Raw genomic sequence first — 22,019 nt, 5'->3', positions numbered from 1 at the left:
GCAAAATTTAGCATGAATGCCTGAAACCAACACATAGCACAAGAATCTGGAACATGTGGTTTTGCCTGCTCCACATCTCAGCTAATTGTTACTTCATCTTAGTGGGTATAAATATTCTCCCTCTCAACTAAACTGTAAGCTATCCAAAAGTAGACATCAAGGTTTATGCAAACCCCCCAACTCTGCCCCAATACAGAGAGGAAGCACTCAAGATTAAGGGAACAAATCCCCAACCCTAAAATCAAACACAAATGTCTAGCTTCACTCTTCCAGCTCTCACTGCAAATAATTGAGAATTGCTAATTGCAGCACCAATAAACATCACACAAAAGAGCTCCTAAATACCTTAGATAAGTGAGGTGAAAAGAAAATATAATCACAAACATCCATCTACCACAGGAAATGTGACAAAGTAGAATTTCTGAAGAATGACTAATACAGGTAGGGGACAGCAGTACATTGCTTCAGGTCGAGACAGCTTCGTTTTAGTGCAAAGAACACTGACCATGGGTCAGACGACCTCTGCCAAGCTGTTATTAGCCGTGTGGCCATGGGAACGTTAATTAATCCCTATGAATCTCCGTTTCACCACCTGCCAAATGGCATTAATGTCTTACTCCTTGCTGAGGATGTTCGGCACATTGCTTTGCCTAGAGTGGGCACTCAACTTGTGCTTATTTTTCACTTGTTCACAAAGAAAATAAGTCCTGTAACCTTGAGACTCCTCTAAGTGCATGTACATCTCAAGGCCAAAGGGAATATGATGCTAAATGTGACTCAGCAGGATGAATTTGTCATTCATATAATAATTAAAATAAAAAACCAGTAGGGACGTGATAATAAAAGAACACTCCAGCAAACCTAATCAAATGGGTCTGCTGCAGAGATAAACAGAATTTCTGCTCATCGCAGAAAATCAAGCACTGCATGTTCTCACTCATAGGCGGGTGTTGAACAATGAGAACACATGGACACAGGGAAGGGAGCACTACACACTGGGGTCTGTTGGGGGGAAATAGGGGAGGGACAGGGGGTGGGGAGGTGGGGAGAGATAGCATGGGGAGAAATGCCAGATATAGGTGAAGGGGAGAAAGGAAGCAAATCACACTGCCATGTGTGTACCTATGCAACAATCTTGCATGTTCTTCACATGTACCCCAAAACCTGAAATGCAATCAAAAAAAAGAATTTCTGCTCATCGATCCTAGGATGCTCCGACTCTGAGCTGAACCAATAAATTCAGTAACTGCACCAGCACAGCCTGATGCTATTGCCTCTAATAGGTTTGGTGCTCAGAAAGTGGGTCTCTTATCTGCTGCCAAAATTCAGATAAAGTAACATAATCTGATTCCATGATGATCAGCTCTCCACCTTATTATGCTGGAAAGGCTACTAAAGTGACTGATAACCCAATTTCCTGTCTAATTATTTATTATAACTTTTCTCTGTTATATGATTAGCTGCTAATCAAGTTTAGCATCAAGAAAAAAATAAAAGATATCTCTTTTATGTTGTCTTTTAAAATCACAATTAAAGAGATTTTACCTTTTGGAAGTTATTTTAAAATAATTCATGTGTCTAATTAAAACACAAAGAAAACCTCTGTCTATGGTCAGTATTAACTTCAGAATTCTCACCTTGGCTCCTAAAAAGCGATAATAACACAAGAAAAAGAAATGGGAGAATAATCAAAATTGCTACAGGACCCAGGTAATACATACTCTTTCTATAAACATTTACAAATTATGTGTACTAAACGAAATGAATATTGGTGTTTTAAACTATCTGGTAGTAATTAAAAAAAAAAAATGACTGAAAAAGAAAGGTCAATGCATTAACAGCACATTATTAACCCTCTCTTCCTAGCAGAAAGTGCCCCTGAAAATACTTTCCCTTTTATCAACTTTTTATTTCTTTGTGGTTTCACCAGATTAATCACTTGCGGCCTCAGTCTGCAGTGCTGAGAGACTACTCATGTCTATTCTTCCGTGGAAGATAGAGAAAGACTGGCTGAAACAATTTTACTTTTCACTGAGTAATCATTTGTCCTGGGCATTTTCTAGGGGCTGCTTGGGAACAAACTCATTTTGCTCATATGCAGAGATGATGCAGGAGAAAGGTTTGTGAACTTACATTTGATTATGCGAACACCCCAAGGGAGGTTTTGTGAACGAATAAAAAATTGGAATGAAGCCTCTCTCACTAAGCCTCAAAAATGCTACTGTTTTGTAACTCAGAAGGCTGGCCAATGTCTATATTGATCAAAGCTGGAGATATTAATAAGAGCGAGGTAATAAAATGAAACTGCCATGCTGTTTATTGGCTGTCATCACTGATGACACTCCGATCTCTAATTAACGTCCTCACTACCTATCCTTTTATTACCAATGAGACATTGACTGAGACATCAGAAACAGTAATTAGAGAGACTTTTTCCTGCTCTTATCTCAGAAGCGCCCTCTGTCTAGGGTTGGCTTTTATCTGTTGACTTACCCATGCCAATTTCCCTAAGTACCTCCCAGGTTACTGGCATAGAAGCCTGTATGGTCTCTAAGAGATATTTGCCAGGCCTTGTTCTAAGCTACCTAACAGATGCCTGATACTTTTTTGCTAAGCTACAGGCACCTTTAAAGATAGGATTGACTGCCCCATCTCATAATTTTGGAGTTATCATGAGTTTTCTGTACTGCATCAGTTGTTTACAAGAGTATTTTTAAGTGGACATTCCTTTCCTCACTTTTAAAGCTTATCCCTGACCCCCCTGATAATCCTCATTCCCCATCCCTCGGTTTTCCTACTCACCCTGATCTAGTATATGCCACCAATCTCATCATTGTATCACAGTTCCCACTTCTTCCACTGGTGCCTTTATTATGTCTGAAAAACCCTCATGCATCATGCAAACCAAAAAGCATTTTCCTCTCTTTCCAGAGATCCCAGGACATTGGGTTATACCCTGCAGACACCCCATGACACCAAAGATGACTGACGGACAAGGTCTGAATTTTTCCCTGCTGTCACTGGTATGTCTCCCTAGAGGATCCTGCTGAAATGGTTAAACCAGAAGCTCCCATTTCCAATTTACTTTGTTCTACAGAGCAGGGCTTCTCAAATGTTCATATGCACACAAATCACTTGCAAATCTTGTTGAAGAGCAGGTCCTGATTCAGTTGGTCTGGGTGGGGCCTGGGAGTCTGTATTTCTAACCAGGTCCCAGGTGATGCTGATGCTGTTGGTCCCTGGACACATTTTGAGCACCAAGGATATATACTGAAATTCCAGAGTATCCTTCTGGGAAGTGCAAGTTGCCTATAAGTAGTTATTTTCATAAAGTTAATAATTAATTTGTGATATGTTATAAACACATGGCATCAGTGTAGTGAAATAAAAGTTCAGTCATGGTTCCCTTGACAAGCGATTTTCTTTTAAGTACATCAAACAGAAGTGGCAAAGGAAATGATCTAGAATTTGCCCACTGTTAAAGAGGGGGAAAACCTTTTTTCCTGTACCCTTTAGGTTTAATGATTGGCACTCTGCAAAATAAACTGACAAAAGACAGATTGACAGGAGAAAAATGTTTATTTCATAAGCATATAAGGGCCTTGAAGAAATGAAGTGAAAATCCTAAAAAGGTGGTCAGACTCAGAGACTTACTTATATACCATTTTAACAAAGAATGATAAACTTGTAGAGAAGTTTACAAAAGGTTTGAGCTTCTATGGGCAAAAAAAGGGAAAAGGTTTGAGCTTCTATGGGTAAAAAAAAGGTATATGTGTATATAGGAGAAACTAGCAGAATATAAAGATTATTTTAGTGAGGTTTGTTGTGCATATTCCTCTCAGAGCCATCTCTGAGCTGATATGAGTCTAGAGTCCTCTCTGGTGATTAACAGTTGTTCAGTCACTCCTGTTCCAAGAGAACTGAGAGGAATAACTTCACAAAGAGAAATTTATGTCCTGCTTTTACGTAAATAGGGGGAGGATAGAGATCTTTTCTTGCATCTGCTGTTTCTCAAATACCGTCAGCTTAAAATAATTCTTGTGACAAAGTGTCATATTTGGGGGTAGCATATTTTGATCTCCTTTACTACCCAAAGTAGACCAACAGCATCAGTATCACCTGGGAGCACCTTAGAGATGCAGAACTTCAGAGCCCACCCCTAATTTACAGAAACAGAGTCTGCATTTTAACAAGACCCTCAGGTGGTGTTGTGATGCACATTTGCTTGAAATGCACTGCCATAGAATATCTCTTGCTTTGCCAAAGTGGTTAGTGAAACCAAACTATGCAGCCCTCAGTCAGGGTGGGGAGGTCATAAAACCCTCGGACTTGTACGCATCTCTTTCATTAGACCTTACAGTATGGAAGCATAACCCAACTAAACCCAGACTAGGATCCAGGATCACATTCGGCCCAGCAGTGGGTTTATTTTTCCAGGATCTGTTTATCTGTACAGGTTGCCAAATGGGCAGACAAGGGTGTGGGTGAATGGAAGTGTTTTGTGCACAGGTATTCACAGCCCCCAGGGAGGAGAAAACAGGCCTGGGAGGCAATGAGAAAGAAGGGACAGTATGGTCTCTGCCCCTGTGCTCCCAATCCCAGAACAGCTGGTTTAAGTGCTGTTGGAACACAAGGTTGAGGGAGAATGTTGAAGGGGCTGTGTTTCAAAGCCTATGTGAAGCTCTGGGACCCAGATAACAAGGCACAACAGGATGAGGGGAGGACCAGCCACCTGCCTTCCCCAGCACAGGCCCCAGGACCCAGGGCAGCCTCAGCAGAGGAGGGTGATGAGGGACCTCAGTGAGACAGCAACAGCAGGAGGGCCGCAGGGGCAGGGAACAGGAGGAAGGAGGAACAGGAGCCATGGTGGACATGAGCACAACATTCTGCCCTGGGCACTCAGAGAACACTGGCGGGGGCCTGACCAGGCACACCAGGCATTAATATTCACATGACCTCATTTGTTCCCAGGGCTGGTGAGGCCTTGGACCTGCCAGCGACCACAATAACCTTTCTCTCTAACAATCTGACCACTTTTCCTCCAGGTGAACCCTCCTGCTTTCCAGTCATTTTGTCACATGCTGCCTTTGGGTTTTTCTTTTCTTCCATAAATCCTGAAGCAGGCTGGCCCTCTTCCCTTTTCCAACAGGATTCTCTTCACCTGCAGCTCTTTGTGCCAATGTATGGGGAGCCTCTCCAGATACCGCCACTCTGTCCCCTGCGTTGTTGTCCTTCTCTGAGACACCCAATGCTGGTTGGCTTTGACTGGAGCTCTCCCTGGGGACAGCTTCTCTTTCAGTCTCACCCCTGGGTTTAATGTTTCCTCCCAACTCACCCACAATCACATCCCTGGGGCTTCATCGCTCACTCAGTAAAATTCCAAGAGGGCACAGCTCCCAGGTCAGGTTGCTGTTTCCTATGGCCTGAATTTTTAATCCCAACTGTCTGTTGCAGTGAGGAGATTCACAGTAACCTTGACTGGGGCTGAGTTTTGCTTTTCTCAGCTATATACAGGGCAACACTTCTGATGTGCTCATTTGGAAGGGGAGCCCTCAAGTACTGTGGGGCCACTTTCCCTTCAGCTGACTGATGCTCACAAGACTTCCTCGTTTCCTTCCCTCCCTGGTTATCAAACCCTAGAGGCCCTCGCCGCCCCGCTAGTCTCCACTGACCTGTGTCATGCAACACTTTAAAACACGCTAGGCTAGACAGACCCTCACCACATCCCATTCCTACTGGTGAGGCTGTAGAAATCATTCTAAAAGCATACTCCATCTCCTTTTTTCTAGAAATGAAGCACATCGATCTCATTTCTACATCTTCACACTTTCACTTGAACGGCTCTTAGATAGATGTAAAGATACTTGGAATACTTGAACCATCTGTCAGTGCCTGGATCTGAAGACTCTCACACCTCATTTATCAGATGAGGCATCAGTCTAATAAATGAGATCTGAGGTGGAAACTTCCATTATCCATTCGTGTACAGGAACGAGGAGGCAAAGAGCCTGCAGATTCTTTAGAAAGTGGTTTTTAAACTGTTTTGACTTCTTGATAAGGCACGTCCAACACATAATTAAATGGCAAACCAGTAAAATAATTTGAAGAGAAATGTTTTTTAAAATATATAGCCTTTGTACATATTTAGGAGAGATGATACATTGGGGAAACACTGGAGCTGTTCATGTAAAATAATAATAAGGGAATAGTATGAATAATTTTACGCCAGCAAAGGAGACAACATAAATGAAATGGATGGATCCCATGAAAGACACATTATCTAAATTTTTCAAGAAGAAATAAATTTCTTTTACTTCTTAATTTAATTTTTTAAGGTTTAATTCTTCTTTATTTCATTTTACTTATGTATCTTTTTGAGACAGAGTCTTGGTCTGTCATTCAGGCTGAAGTGCAGTGGTGCGATCTTGGCTCACTGCAACCTTCATTTCCCAGGTTCAAGCAATTCTCCTGCCTCAGCCTCCCGAGTAGCTAGGATTACAATCATGTACCACCACGCCCAGTTAGTTTTTTGTATTTTTAGTTAAAATGGGGTTCTGCTATGTTGGCCAGGCTGGTCTCAAACTCCTGTCCTCAAGTGATCGAACCTCCTGGACCTTCGAAAGTGCTAGGATTATAGGCGTGAGACACCATACCCGCCTTCTTAATTTCTTTTTATTTCTCAAGAAGAAATAAAGTAAGCTAAATAGCTGCACTGTACTGTTTATTGGAGGTTTACATCCACCAGGCTGAGGAAGAACTTTCCATAAACAGTCAAGACATGGTCATTTACACAACTGACTAGACTTGCTGGTAAAAACTCTCACAAACTGCTTGTGTTGAAATACACATCTTTTGTAAACAAAAGTAGCACCACAGATCCAATCTAAAGAGGACATGTGTGTGGGACGCAAAAGCTGTGTGGGTGCAGAGCTTTGCATTTTAGAACTGAAAGGATAGTAGCCCAGTATCCCCAACTGTAAGACACAGTTGTAGGCCAGGGATGGTAAGCAACTAGCCTAAGGCCACACAGCTAGTTAGTAAGAACTGTAACAGACCTTCTGCAGACCTTGAGTGTTTTTGAACAACGGTATGAACAGATTTAGGGGTGTCATTTATAACATGGAATAATGCAAAGCTCATGAGGTCATCCAGAGAAAACAGAGCAGGACTCAGACACATCAACAGGCATCAGCACTGAAGCAAAGCAGCCTCAGCTTAGCTCTGCCCTAGTTGTTTAGCCAGCCAACATCCAATTGGGCAAAATAAAGTCACAGAGTGTTCCTGCAGCTGGTAATAAACACGTGAGCTTTTCCCTGATATCCCTGTAGATGAGATGATCTAAAAAAAAAACAACTCCCCTAAGGGTATTAAGAGTCCAAACAAAGAAGGGTGATGTTGGGGTAAAGCAGGTTCAGGTGAAAACGTTTATTCCTTTTGGGAATTCAGACTGGGTTTGATTTTCCTCTAATTCAAAAGTAGAGGAGGCATGGTACCAATAGCCTGATGAAGTCAGATATCCAATCAGACCTGTAAAGCCTCAGCAGCGGCCCTACAACGCATCTCTGCTGGTGGAGCACCCAGCAGTCCGCACTGCCATAGGAGACTGCATGGCCATCACTAGCCCATCCTCCCAGGATAGCTGTCAAGATTGTAATGAGATGACAGGCATAGGGTTGCCTGCATGTGGTCAGCATACAGATTAAACCAGATTGACAGTGGTAGCACCAAGGCAGAACTGCTTCTCTGCTGAGAAGCCAACCTCAGTGGGCAGAAACTGATAAGGTTCCTCCAATAGTCCAACTGCTGCATCTAAGCCTTTTGAAAGCATCAGACACAAATGTTTCAACACAGACTGTTGCCTTCAGAGCCTTTGTAGAGATAAACCTTATTAGCTTTTAGCTTCTACAGGAGTTGTGTTTAAGCTTCTTTGGGATTTCTTGTGATGTTATATCATGGCATTTGCCAGATATATACAATTTGTTGGGATGGAGTCTACTAAATAAATGGCCCTTGCATGGCAAGATCCTAAACACAGAGACCTTGTGCCACATATGTGGTAGGCTGGCAATGAACAGGTGTTGCACGAAAGAACCCAATAAATCCACAGTAGTATTCAATGAAAACAGACTATTGGTTGAGTCACCAGAATGTGCTGGCTGGTCATCCAAGCATGCACTCAGGAGTTTTCATCTATTTCTACCCCCAAATTTATCTAAAGCTACACAGCCATCCACATTCTATAAGGCCAGCACACTGTCATGGATGTCATTGGTACCCACCCAGATTCCTTTACCAGGCAGCTGCCCCTCTCCAGCTCTTACACGTGTTGGCAGCCAAAGGCCCATCGCTGCCCAAGTCTCCCAAGAGTTACTTCGGCTGACTGGAGCCGCTTTACCCAGAGCAGCCTATAATCAATGACTAACAGACAGAAGTGTGGGGAGGAGTATAAAAGACTCAGCCTTTACCCCAGGGTGAGAAAACTCCATGGTACAATGCGTGTTCCAGAGCTCCCCATGGCTGGGGCCGAGATGTGCCTCCGGCTGAGACCACTTTCGTGCTTAGCCGCACTTCCCACCCACCTGACTCCCTTCTCCTGAGAGCTGTCCCCGAATAATCACATGCACAAGAATCCACATCTCAGGTTCTGCTTCTAGGGAAACCAGACCCTCACCGTTGTCCAAAATTATAAAAGGTCTCCATATTTTACAGTAAGAATGAGCACTGATGGTTTTGCAGCATTTTTAGAATTCACAAGTAGAAGACATTCCTTCTCTTCTGTTTCATTAAAAACAAAAGGCAAATAATTACCCAGAAGTGCCTGAAGCATCTTGAAACTATTTATCTCATGAAAATCCTTCCTGCTTTTGTTCAGATCTGTGATGGATCTAATAGCATTACTCCAAGAGACCCTCCCTGAAAGACCCTCAGATTGCTCCATCCACTCCCTCACCAACCTGGTTTCTTTCTGCATAGCACATATCACCATTGATACGACAATTTACTTGATGCTTTAACCTGTTTCCCCAACTCTCCAGAGCTCTGCAGTGCTTAAGACCATACCCACTAGACACATAGGGCTATTTTCCATTTAAATTTAAATTAATTAAAAGTACGGAGCCTACCACAGTGGCATATAGCCAATAATAAATATATGTGAGCCAATGAACAAATAATTCATGTTAATCATCAGTGATGTCCCTGGCATCTAATTTTGTAGCTTTTACACTAAAAACTGATATTGTCAAGGGTAGGAAAAGAACTGTAAGAACATTTAAGAAAAAATGCTTAAGAATCTATGAAAGGATATGACTATTACTGGCTGAATTTTTACCGGATGGTAGTTAATTGTAGGTTAAAAAAACACAATGCCAACCTCCAGATGGAGACAGCTAGCTAGCCAGAAACTGCTGAGAGTTTTTTGACAGTTATTCAAGGCAGCATAGAAAATATAAAACTTTCCTTTTTTTTCCATCTGAGATGGGCAGATATTTAAAGCCCCACTCCCTCCTCCCAATAGAATAAAAATCCAACATGTATGTTTTTTCTTTGATTGTTAACATGCTCACTTAAGACTATCTAAAAGCCCACACATCATATTTGTGGCCAGGTGAACATGTTGGGAGCAAAATACAAAGATCCCAGTCTGTCTCCTTACCCAGCCCTCTGTACCTCAACACTGACACCACTTTCCTTTCTAAGGAAACAGCTTAATAAAGACACCTACTTTGTACTTATGATTAAGAAAGCACAAGGAAGGAAACACAAAGAGAACCGAGAAGGCTCTGCTGTCTTTGCCTTGTAATGCAGACAAAGCAATTGGAAAAAAGCAACTAACTAACGAGCGTTCCTGAGAACATGGGAATTCCAGAGGTTTTTCAGTTGGTTTTCATGCTTTATTTTTTTTTTGTCTTTTCTTTTTTTTTTTTTTTTTCCTGATATAGGGTCTTGCTCTGTTGCCCAGACTGGAGTACGTGGTGCAATCGTGGCTCCCTGCAGCTTCAATCTCCCAGGCTCAAGCAATTCTCCCACCTCTTCCTCCCAAGCAGCTGACACTACAGGCCTGAGCCACCACACGCAGCTAATTTTTGTTGTTGTCGTTGTTAAAGACATAGGGTCTCACTATGTTGCCCAGGCTGGTCTCAAACTCCTGGGCTCAAGTGATTCTCCCACCTCAGCCTCCCAAATTGCTGGGATTACAGGTGTGAATCATGATGCCCAGCCTGTTCCCCACTTCTTCATACGAGTATGTATTCCTGTTTTTCATTCATGCTACAGAACATCTTTGAAAAATATAATCTTCAAAACGAGTAAGACATCTTCAGTTATGCAGTCTTTGTAGAAGATGGTCAATCCTTTGGATTCTAAGTTAATATTAATGGCATTAAAGAAAAAAACACTAAAAGTTTCCACTAGCCAGTGCATAGCAAACTTTTATGCTAGTACTAAGAGCTTCCTTATAATTCAGATGACTTGGAGGTTCACAACCATCAAAGGGGTATCAGTTGACTCCAAGAAAAAGGAACTTCAAACTAATGTACTTTCTTTCTGTTTCTCTTTTCTTTTTAAATTAATAAGTCCACTGATTTTGGTTTTCTTAACTTGAACACAAGGTAAGACCCCGGTCAGTGATGTGGTGACTTTTTATTTTACATTAAAAGTCTGACCCGCCAGGCCTGTTCTCTGAAGAGGTGGCGTCTTTTGACATCATCTTTTCTTATCCAGACTCAAAATGTAAACACATTATTACTGACAAGTGTCAATCATCTAAGAGAAGACTTTGCTTTGGTGCTAGTGGTGTCTAGGACCAGTCAGAGACACTTACAGGTAAGTTGTTTTTTTTTTTGAGACGGAGTCTCGCTCTGTCGCCAGGCTGGAGTACAGTGGCGCAACCTCGGCTCACTGCAACTTCCGTTTTCCAGTTTCAAGCAATTCTCCTGCCTCAGCCTCCCAAGTAGCTGGGACTACAGGCACGCACCACCACGCCCGGCTAAATTTTTGTAATTTTAGTAGAGATGGGGTTTCACCATGTTGGCCAGAATGGTCTCGATCTCTTGACCTCATGATCCGCCCACTTCGGCCTCCCAAAGTGCTGGGATTACAGGCGTGAGCCACTGTGCCCGGCCACAGGTAAGTTTTAAATGTGTGAGAGATTATGTCTCAAAGAGAAAACCCACAGTTAACCCAAGCTAGTTGTTTTCATGGCACCTGTAACTCTGCACTTGTTCCGTGATGGTGAGAACCTATGATTGCTACTACATACCCAACTCCTTCATGTATCTTTTCTCTCCATTCTTCCCTCTCTCCATGAACTTACTTCAATTCTAGGACATACCTATATGTTTATTCTGAGCCACCTGAAAAGGCAATTAGAGTACATGGACTCTCATGAAATAGTTTTTATATGTTTTTACTTCCACATATAATTAGAAAGTAGCTATAAGACAAAAAAATCACTAATTACATACATTATCTATGAATTTTCTATATGTATAGTGAAGCTTATATGTACATACAAGCTTTTCACATAGCTGTAATAAGTTGAAAAATACATGAAAAAATTAATAACATTTACATGTCAACATATAGAAAATTGCTAGGAATAACTAACAAAAAAATGTGTATGAGCAACGTAAGGAAAACTACAAAACTCTGTGAGGAATTAAAAAAGCCATCTAAATGACTGCCCATTCCAGAATGTAAAAGCCTAATAAATACAACAGTTCTTCCCATTTATAATTTGTAGCTTTTGTGGAATTGAAGCACTAATGCAATTTTTGAGGGAGGATAGGAAGGAGATGAGTAATGAGTAATGAGTAATGAGCAATGAAGATAGTAAAATATATTACAGAGCTACAATTACAATGTCTTGGTACTTGCACAAAAATTTAAGAAAAAAAAAACTATAGCCCCAAAATATATACTACTTTATATGAGAATGTAGTGTATAATGAAAATCACCTTTCATTATACGTTAAATTCTCAAACTAGTGATTACAAACTAGCCAGGTAGGTATGAATGATTTTTATTCAATATTGGAACAACTGGTTAATAATTTGGAAATAAAATGAATTTAGATTCTTATTTCACAAATAATACCAAAATAACTTCCAGATGAATTAAAAACCATAGAGAAACATAAATTTTACTTTAATATTAATCAAACTACTGAAGAGGAGGGGATTTTGGAAATGTGAAGCATTAAAGGAGGTCATGGGTAGCAGATCCCAAGAGTTCTTACGGACCAGTGTAGAATGGAGAAGCAGAGGACGTGTTGACATCAGTGATGGCACCCCAAGAAGACAGTGTGTATCAGACAGACAGGACCCCTAACTGATAAATATCAGAAATCTCCAGGGCTACCACAATAAATGTCTCTTGCTTGTATGAATCCCAGTGTAAACTTAGCAGCTATCTCCATCTCTCATCCTCCATACAAAGCACACAGCCTCCAAGGTTGCCCCAGCAGCAGATGAGAGAGACAATGGTGGTATCCTGGCATGAGAAGTGACACATGGCACTTCCACCTACAGTCCATTTGCCAGAGCTGGTCACATAACCCCAATCACCCCAAAAGAGTCTTGGGTTGGTCTCTCTCAAAACCACAGCCTGGGGCAAGGAGACGGGTTGATTTGGGAGGTGATCCCAGAAAGCACTAGAGGAGAGTGGAAAAGTGACATAGGACAGTGGCATGAAAGAGCAGATCACTGCTATGGCCAACCTGGGCTCAGTTCTGCCGGGAACCTCTGGGAAGACAGGGTAGAACATGCCTCAGAATTATCCTACCAGAGGGGCAAAGAAACTGTAATAGTCACCCATCCATTCCCCTCCATTAGTGGTTGAGGGCTGCTCCTAGGAAATTAACTGCCCAGCACTTCTGGGACTGTGCACCAGATGGGGGCCAGCCATGCCCCTGCAACCAAAGAAAGCGTCCAACAATGTTGCAGTGGCGTGCACTGGGAACCACCAGAACAGGAAAGATGTGTGCTCAGAGACCATGGACAGGGACTGACAGCCTCTACTAAAGACGGGGAGCACATGGATTATCTGGCAAGACCCACTGCCTCTGGCACAGGAGAGGCCCAAGCTCCAGGGGACTTTGGTTGTAGCCCTGTGAAACCAAAACAACATCTGAACTAAAACGAATAACCAGCCTTGTCTAACCCATTCCTGGAAGAGACATTCCCAAAAAATCATGGTTGTTACTGCTAGGAAATCTGCTCCTCCAACCAACCCCGAGACCCAGTGATACTTCCTGTAGGATGCCCTGGACTAGCTTGTGGGTATGGAAACTGCTGTTGGGGGAAATACCCTGCCAGTTTGAGGGAATTCTGTGATGAAAAGACATGGTGCCATCCTGAGGTGGCATGTGGTATCTGGGGGTGACAGGTATGCCCTTGCTCACAGAACCTTTATCACAAGTTCCAGACAGACTCAGAGGAGGGGAGGCTACACATCTCCCTGGGGGGCCTTGGAAGCTCTCCTATGAAAACAACACCTGAGACCAGGAGAGAGCAGAAGTTTCTCAAGTGGGAAAAGGAAAGTGAAAGCCACTTCTGACAACCTGTTCATGTTGCTTCTCCCCATCAGTCGGCGCATTAGGTTAATTATTTATACAAAAAGCAAATACCAAGTTACATTTTAAAATATTTAATGCCAAAATTTTAATTAACATGAGATTTCACTCTAGAAACCACGGGGATTTATTCTCGGTTTGTGAAATTTTTGTCTGTCTGTGTGGCTTTGTGTTCTCTGCCCCAAATGTCCCCAAAGTGCAGAGTTTCCATTTTACTTCTTATGTAATTATCTAGAGATCACTTAACCTCTACTCGTTCCTCAGAGAATTTTTAGTATCTCTGTCTAAAAACACAAAGTGGAAAGTTGATCGTTTGCGTTCTTAAAATAAAAACTGACGGCAGAAAACTAACCTCACATTATATGGTATGACAGCTTCTAGCTCAGAACCATCCACAATTTTCTTAACTTTTTTAACCCCCTTTGAACATATAGAAAACAAAAAAGTATGTGCTTAATCAGGCAATTTCGCCAGCATCTGCTCCAATAGGAGAGAAGCAGCAGGCACAACAGAAAGGCTAATAAAGCCATTCAAATCATCTTAATGAGCACTAATTAACGTCCTGTAGAAGAAAAATAGACACTGCAAGATGCAGCAGTTTCTCAGAAACTGGTTCAGGAAAAGTCACATCAGTGAGAGAAGATGGGTTGGTAAATATGGCAGAACACAGTTCTGGTCTTGAGCTCTCCTGTTCTTCCCGTGGACACCTGACATCTGTGGTCCCCATCCTGGTCAGTGGCACCATCAATTACCCTCAACCTCCAAGACCAAGAGTCATCCCTGACTCCTCTTCCCTTCCATTCCCTCCCACATCCCAGTCAACCTCCAAGTCCTGTAGGTTGTAGCTCCTACATGTCTCTCAAATCCATGCTTCCTCCCTCCCATTCCCCTAACTACGTCTGAGCACCTGCCCTCATCACATCTTAGCTCAGCTACCTGCAAGCCACCCCAGATTCTGTTGTCTCGGCCTTCCTCTCTCCCCTCCGCCACCCCACACACCCTGGGCAAAGTGATGTCTCTAAACCATAAAGCTGGTCATCTACTTCCCCTCCATTAAACACTCCAGTAGTTTTCCACCTATTTCTCAAATTTCAGGAGATCCTCAAACCTATTTTAGGAGGGTCCACAAGTTCTCAAAATTGTGTTTTGTTTAAACTTGTGTTTTCACTTTCATATTCATCTTTTTTTTAAGTATCAATAGAAACATATTCTGCATCATCTGAATGGCCATGTTACAATGAAGTGCTGCCACATAATTTCACCATATATCTTCTTGCATTTAGACTGTAGTAGAGGCTATGGTCTGAACATCCCCGAAAATTCATGTTAAAACTTAGTCCCCATTGGGGTGATACTGAAGGGTGGGGGCCTTTGGGAAGTGATTGAGTCATGAGGGCTCTGCCTTCTAGAATGGATGAGTGCCTGACAAAAGGGCTGGGAAGAACTAGCTTAGGCCCTTTGTTGGCTCCTGTTCCTTCCACTGTGTGAAGACACAAGGTCCATCCCCTTTGGAGTGTGTAGCAACAGGCAGAGAACGAACCTTCACCACATATCAAACTTGCAGGTGCCTTAATCATGGCCTGCCAGCTGCCAGAACTGTTAGAAATAAATCTCTGTTTTTTACAGATTACCTAGGCTCAGGTATTTTTTTATGGCAGCACAAACAGACTGAGACAGTTGGTATCAAGAAATATTATTTTGATTATCACAGGCTAATGAGAAAATAACAAATCAGACTTAGCATATAGAGAGGAAACTGATGAGAAAATTGAGCCGTCATACAACCTTGCAGCATGGCACACCGCATACCAAACTCATAAGAACCTGAACAACGGTTGTTATAACCAGAAATAGGGATTTCATTTTAGCAAAAATAAACTTCATCCAAAACATTAAATTCATGAAGTTAATCCAAATCTATTTGACTTGTAACTGTGTTGATATTTTATTTATATATTTGTTTTGGTTGTGTGGTTGTATGAGAGCTCTAAGTATAAAAAGTTTAGACCCATTTAAAACTACTACATATCAGAACTGCACTATAATAAAAATAATGAAAAATAATGTAAGCAACACTAGGAATCTACAAGAATTTTTTTTCCTTTAAAGGAATTCCCATACTACTCTTATTTGAGAAACTGTGGCCTCAGAATGAGGCTTAAGCTACATAACAAGACATACGTGGGAGAGCTGATGTTCTCTGAACTTTTCTTCCATCCCAGGCCCCAGCCCCTATTTCCCAGCCCCCTCACAATTAGTTCTGACCAATGGGTTGTGGACAAAAGCAACACTGTACTCATTCCAGAAGAGCCAGAGACCCTCTCACACTAGCTCTTCCTGCACTGGTGACTATAATGGCCCCATTTTCCAGATGGCAAGGCTGAAAGCTGGGAGAAGCTCTGTCAACTTGGCTATCAGTTGACTGTGAGGGACACACATTGTGTGTGAGAAGTAACCTTTGTTGGGTTAAACTGCTAAAATGATGAAGTTGATTTGTTACTGCAGCAAACCTTAATAAACCCTCCTGACTAATACAGCTTTATGAACTGAGCTCTGCCTCCTGACCAGGTCCTCCCCATCACACTCCATGCTCCAAACAACTCTTAGTTCAACAACCTAAACACACCAAGCTGTTTCATCATGGCACCCAACTTCTGCAAATCCTGTTCCTCAGTCTTATAATGCTATTACACACACTCTTCTGCCCTCCTCCAATCCCAGACACAATGCTTCATCCATCAAAACCCAGTTCAGATATAATGACCACGAGGAAGTGTTCCTCCCATTTTTAAGTCTCCCACCTCCCTCTCCATTACCCTTAACGCCACAGAGTGCTCATCTCACCATGTCCTAATCGTACATTGCTATGTCTCACCCCTCCTCACCCACTCCCCCCATCACACTGTGGCAGGGGCAGTGATGGGCCAATGGCTTATTCATCTCTACATCTTCAGGGCCAGCCTGAAAGAACAGGCAGTATGTGACCATTTGGCCAGGAAGAACTTCCTCCAGAAGGCTGGTCCGAGGGCATTTGAAGGAAGCTGGGTTTGATCCATCACCTACCCATTAGGAGCATCCTACTCAACAGCAGCAATTCCCAACTGTCTCTGCCCCAGCTCCAGGCCAGACCCACCTAGGAGGCCTGAACCCTCCCCATCATCTCTCCAAACAAAGTGCTCCTCAGCCCCCACAAAGGACTCAGGCTTTACCCAAGAGGGAGTAGCCTAGGGCGTTACACTCAAAATGTGGTCCCTAAACAAACGATATCTACAAGAACTTAGGAGCTAGAGAGAAAAGCAGAATCTTAGGCCCCACCCCAGACCTCCTGAATCAGAATCTACATTTTAATAAGATCCCCAGATGATCCATATGTCCAGTAATATTTGAAAAGTACTGACACAAGGCAGCCAAACAGAATCCATTCAGCTTAAAAGGTAACTTTAATAACAATATTTCCCATTTGTAATAATACCTGGTAAGTGCTTTACATCACTAAATCCTCAGAGCAATTTGCATATGCCCATTTTACCAATAAGGAAACTGAGGCTCAGAGTAAGTGGGTGTCTCACTCAGGATCACATAGGTTTGAGGGGTCAGAGCCCAAATGTGAAGGCAGTTCTGATGGACTCACCCCCATAACGACACACGACATGACACCCTGCCCTTTGCAAAGTTCTGGGTCAACATTTAGCCTTCAAAACCAGCACAAGCAGCTCTGGAGACTTCCCCATCCCTTCACGCAGCCACTGATCTGGTGCTTATCTCTATTCTACTGCTCACTGTCCATATCCTGATGCCTCCACATATATCACTGTCCCCAAGAGATTGCCAGCTGTCTCTGGATAAAGATTTTATGGGCTTCCTCTATAATCATTGGATGAGTCCATGAAAATATTTTCCCTTTGATCATCAAAGAACACTCTGAGGTCGGCTGGACAATTGTAATTAAATGAGTGGCGAAGACACTGAGGTTCCTAGAGAAGTTCAGTGACTTGCCCCAGGTCACCAGGAGGCTTTGGAACTCTGAGGATGGAACAAAACTCCCCGCCCCAACTCCCAGTACAGATGTCTTCTTCCCACACTTTCACTTTCCCTAGATTTCTCTCTTCTGACCTACATTACCAAGCAGTTAACAAAAACATTCTTTTCAAAGAACTCCCCCACATATGCATCTTCAAAAGGGGCTCTGCTTCATCAGCGGACAGGCAAAATTTAGACATTATCGAGAAGCCACCAAAGGAAAACGTGAGGAAACCCGGGATGCCAGATCAGACACAATGAGGCTCCTGGATCCAAGGAAAGGAAAACCTCTTCAAGCAAAAGCCTCCAACTAAAGCAGCCCATCCAAGCTCCTACCCAGTAACCCCACCGTCAAGACAAAGCCCCTCTGAGAGCTCCTGGAGGCTGGCGGAGATCTACCCACCCTTCCTGACCAGGCACCACCACCCTCCTGCAGGCTGCAGGACTGAGATTCCACCAGCCAAAGCAGCCCTTTTCCTCCCATTTATTGGCTTTAGAAAGAAACTAAGACATTTAACCAGCTTGTCCAAAGAAAACCAAAACATCTGGCTGAAATAACTCAAATATTTAGGAAATTTCCATAAAACTAGGAGAAAAAAAGGGGGAAAATCCCTCTTTGAGGGATTTTTTTCTTGGGAAAAAAGATAAGCCAAGAAACGAGATCCTGGGACAACTAAGCAACTCTGTTGTTTGCTTTTCTGAGCACCATGCCACCACGATTGCTAGTACTGTGTGCACTGCCAAAGGTGCACTGATCAGGGGGCCAGTGGGCACCGAACACCTGCTTGCCAATCCTTTGCCTGGGCATGGGGATCCATCTGTCCAGAAGAGAACACCTTTTGTGAATTCATACAAAGGCACCGTACAGGTTAGCATGGGCTACCTATTATTGATGTTAGTCATATTTGGATAACATAGGAAGAATGAAAACATGAACAGTGAGAAGGGTCCATGTCTTTGCCTGGATTCCTTAGAATCATATCGTGAGATAAGAATTCCTATGAAAGTGTATTAGGAGATATTCCGAGGAAAAAATGGTGGGGATGTGAAGAAGTAAAACAAGAAGAGTAGCAGGCCAAGCAAGGGAAACAAGCCAAGCAAAGACCAATAGATGTCAACTTGACACCACTCCACACTGGATCTCTGGAAACAAAGGATATCATGCTTCAGAGTGTCCCAAACAAGGGCAAAGGAACTGGACTATTTATACTCCAGTACCCTTCAGTCATTGAATACGGGCTGCCCCAGGGGAGATGCAAATTCCCAGGCACTCACTGTTCTGGGTCCCTACAAACATAGGCTCTGCAGCCCAAGGGTCATCCTCCAACAAAGAGATGGAGGGACCAACAATTGGGAGTGAAGGCACCCAGGGTACCAGTGTGCACCAAGATGGCAAACCTGGCTATAAAAGAACATGACTCAAAATGATTTCAAACCTAAATGAAATGAGTTACAGAGCATCTTTCAGAAATCATTTTCTGCCCTGCTTTGTTCTTTCTTCAGTGAGGCAATCCAAATGTTAAATTGAAATGCTTTTCTAAAGCTGGGCTGTGAGGCAAACCCAATACTCTTTTATTTTTTTTAATTCCTGAGGGTCTTGCTTCTTGCTGCTTTGTCCTAAGGATAAGCACAATATTTGCCTATTGCTCAAGACGCCTCATTCACTGAGATCATTAGCTCAACATCAGCCCAACAGATCTCCCCCGTAAGCAGTAGCACAGCTCCTAATACAATTACCCAAGTGCAGGGCCACCTAATTAATGCCAAGAGGCTTTATGACAGCAAGTGATGAAGATGGGACCCCACTTTGACAGCTGTCATCTTGGACAATACATCAAGGAAAGGAAATGGAATAAACTAGGAGGAGGTGAGGTGACAGAATGACTAGCTGTCAGGAACAAATAACAACCAAGTTCCCTCCACAACTTCTCACACACTTCCCCCCTCCCAGCAGGCAGATACTCTGAAAAGGTGTCCCCAGACGCCTCTGCCTAGCACTGGCACAGACCTCCCTTCCTCACCACATCTCGCCCCCAGAGCCAGACACGGAAAGGAGTGAAACGTGGTCCCATATTTGAAATTAACTGAAAGGATATTTCACGAGCTCAGGTTTTTTTTTGTTTTGTTTTTTGTTTTTTCAATTAATTCCCAAATGCTCTGCCTGTATCCTTTTTCCTAATCATCTTTGGTTCTTCTGTGTTTCTTTAGTTCTGAGAGTTTCTTGTCATTTAGATGGGTCAGAGACCTCTAGAAACCTGGGTTCCAGCTCCAGCCTGGCCACTATGGAGCCGCGTGACCCTTGGCAAGGCACGAGCTCTGTGGGCCTCAGTTTTCTCATCTGAGAAATGGGGATAATTCCATCCTTTACAGATTTGTGGAGAGGATGAAATAAGGTTAACTCTAGGTAAAGCGCTTGGCATGTTGAGTTGCTCAAGAAACGTCAGCTCCCTCCCTGCGCCTTCGCTCTTCTGCAGCCTCACCGCACCTGCACCTTGAAAGATGCCCAGTGCGTTTCAAATCAGCTCCGGGCCGCGTTATTCCCCCTCGCAAGCAAGTTTCAGGTGGTGTACACCCGCGCGCGCGCACGTGTACACACACACACACACACACCGTCCTTCGTACACCCCCGCGGGGTCTGGCACGGCTGCTCCCTCCCGCACGGAGCGGGGGTCCGGAGTTCAGGTGAATGAGCCCTCCCGCCCCCGCCAAGGTGGCGCCCAGAACGGTCGGCGCTGGGGCGCGCGGTACTCACCTGGGGCAGGCCGCGCCGAGCAGGCTGGGGCTGGCCGGGCAGGGGGCGGCGGCGGGTTCGGGGCTGGAGTGGCAGCGGGCATGGCGGGCGGCGGGCTCTGGGCGAGCCTGGAGCAGAGGTGACAGCGCTGGGACGCGGCTCGACGGCCGAGCAGGCGCGGGAAGGCGGGGCACGACGAGCAGCCTCGAGCCCGCGCCGACTCTCCCTCTTCTCTCCCTCCCGCCACCCGCCTGTCAGCCCCGCGCAGCGCCCGGCGACAGCCACCGGGAACGTCTCCGGGGGCGCGGGGCTTAGCAACCGCGCACCAGCCGCCGCCCTCTCTGAGCCGGCCCCGGCGTGCACGCAGCTCCTGGCCCTGGCGGCCGGGAGGGGCCGGGCTTTGAACTTGCCCCCACACCCCCGCTTCTCCCCGTGACCCTCAGCGGTCCCGCCCCTCCTGGCCCGCGCAGTCCAGCTTTTCTGCTCTCCTTCCCGGGGCAGTTCTGCCGTGGAACCTGGCCGTGCCGGGTTTTGAACTTGCGCTCTGCCCCTGTTCTCTGTGGGGTGGGGGTGGAGGGGCAGCCCAGCCCAAAGGCGACCCCAGGACCGCCAGCCATCCTCGTGCTTCCCTGCAGTGCAGGGGCCAGACTTTCCGCACACCTGCCTTCCTCCTGTCCCACTCCCGCTACCGACACACACGGACTCTAGGTCCCAGGACAGCCCTACTCTCACGCACTTGTTGTCCCCCAGGTTCGGGGACCTACTTACACTCTGGTCCTCCAGCTTAGCAGCTTCCTGGTACCATCTGAAGGCAGTGCAATGGCCCCTCGCGTTGTTGTATCTCTTCCCAGCACCACACACCTGTTCCTCAAATTTGCAGGTCCCTCGGGTCTGCAGTGCGGGGTCTGGGGACCCATGTTCCCGGGTACTGGCTCCCAGAACTCTCCTGTGAGAGATCATGAATTCCCTGCATCAGCCATGCTCTCCTCTCCACAGGGCCGTGGGCGTGATGACAGAGTGGTCTGGCTTTTGCATTTATCAACCAAGTCACAAAGTGGTCTTGTGTGTTGTTGCGTCTGATGTTGCTGTTCTGTGAAACTGTTTATGCACCACAGAGCGCCAAGGCCGCGCAGATAGAAGCAGGCCAGCTCCCAGGTGGCAGGGGCTGTCTTTCTCTTTATCACACATAACAAGAAGCCTGGAAGAAGCCTGCTCCGCGTGTGTCAGCTGCTCAGGGACGACGTTAGGACTCAGTCTCCTTCCAGGATTCCACATGGCCACCTTCAACATCCCGCCTTTGCTCCTCAGACTTGTCTCAAGGTTCCAAAATGGCTGCAGCCGCCCCATGATGCCGCTGTAAGAAAAATAACTCCTGATTCTAGCTGGTTTGTCGGCCAGCCACCCTGAAGTCATCATTAAGGACCACTTTCGGTAATAAAATTCACCAGCGGTGAGCACAAAAACATGCCCTGCCTTCAACTCACTCACCTTCTAGTAGGGAGAGACAGATAATAAAGTAAACAAGTATGGTGACAAGTAGTATGAAGATAAATGAACCAGGGAAAAGGGAATGCGTTTATGTAAGTTGAGTGGTCGGAAAAGGTAACATTTGAGTAAAAACCCGAAGGAAGAGCCTACTGGAAATCTCTCTTGCAGACAAGTGTCCTTGAAATACTTACATACTTTCTTTTTAA

The 22,019-nt window shown here is 44.5% G+C and overlaps 1 protein-coding gene across 2 annotated transcripts in view; it reads right to left on the bottom strand.

The window, feature by feature from the left end:
* DCLK3 (doublecortin like kinase 3) overlaps positions 1-20,509 on the bottom strand; it is a 53,164-nt gene extending 32,655 nt beyond the window's left edge. For both annotated transcript variants that reach the window (XM_017508489.2, XM_017508490.2), the window contains exon 1: positions 20,347-20,509. In XM_017508489.2, the coding sequence (XP_017363978.2) occupies positions 20,347-20,428 (82 nt within the window). In that variant the 5' untranslated portion in view covers positions 20,429-20,509. The remainder of the gene's footprint in view (positions 1-20,346) is intronic.
* Between the last annotated feature and the right edge of the window lie 1,510 nt (positions 20,510-22,019).

The sequence above is a fragment of the Cebus imitator genome, unplaced genomic scaffold (genome assembly GCF_001604975.1).
Source record: "Cebus imitator isolate Cc_AM_T3 unplaced genomic scaffold, Cebus_imitator-1.0 Scaffold391, whole genome shotgun sequence".
NCBI lineage: Eukaryota > Metazoa > Chordata > Mammalia > Primates > Cebidae > Cebus > Cebus imitator.
Note: the sequence above shows the minus strand (reverse complement) of the source record. Positions and strands in the feature narration are given on the sequence as shown.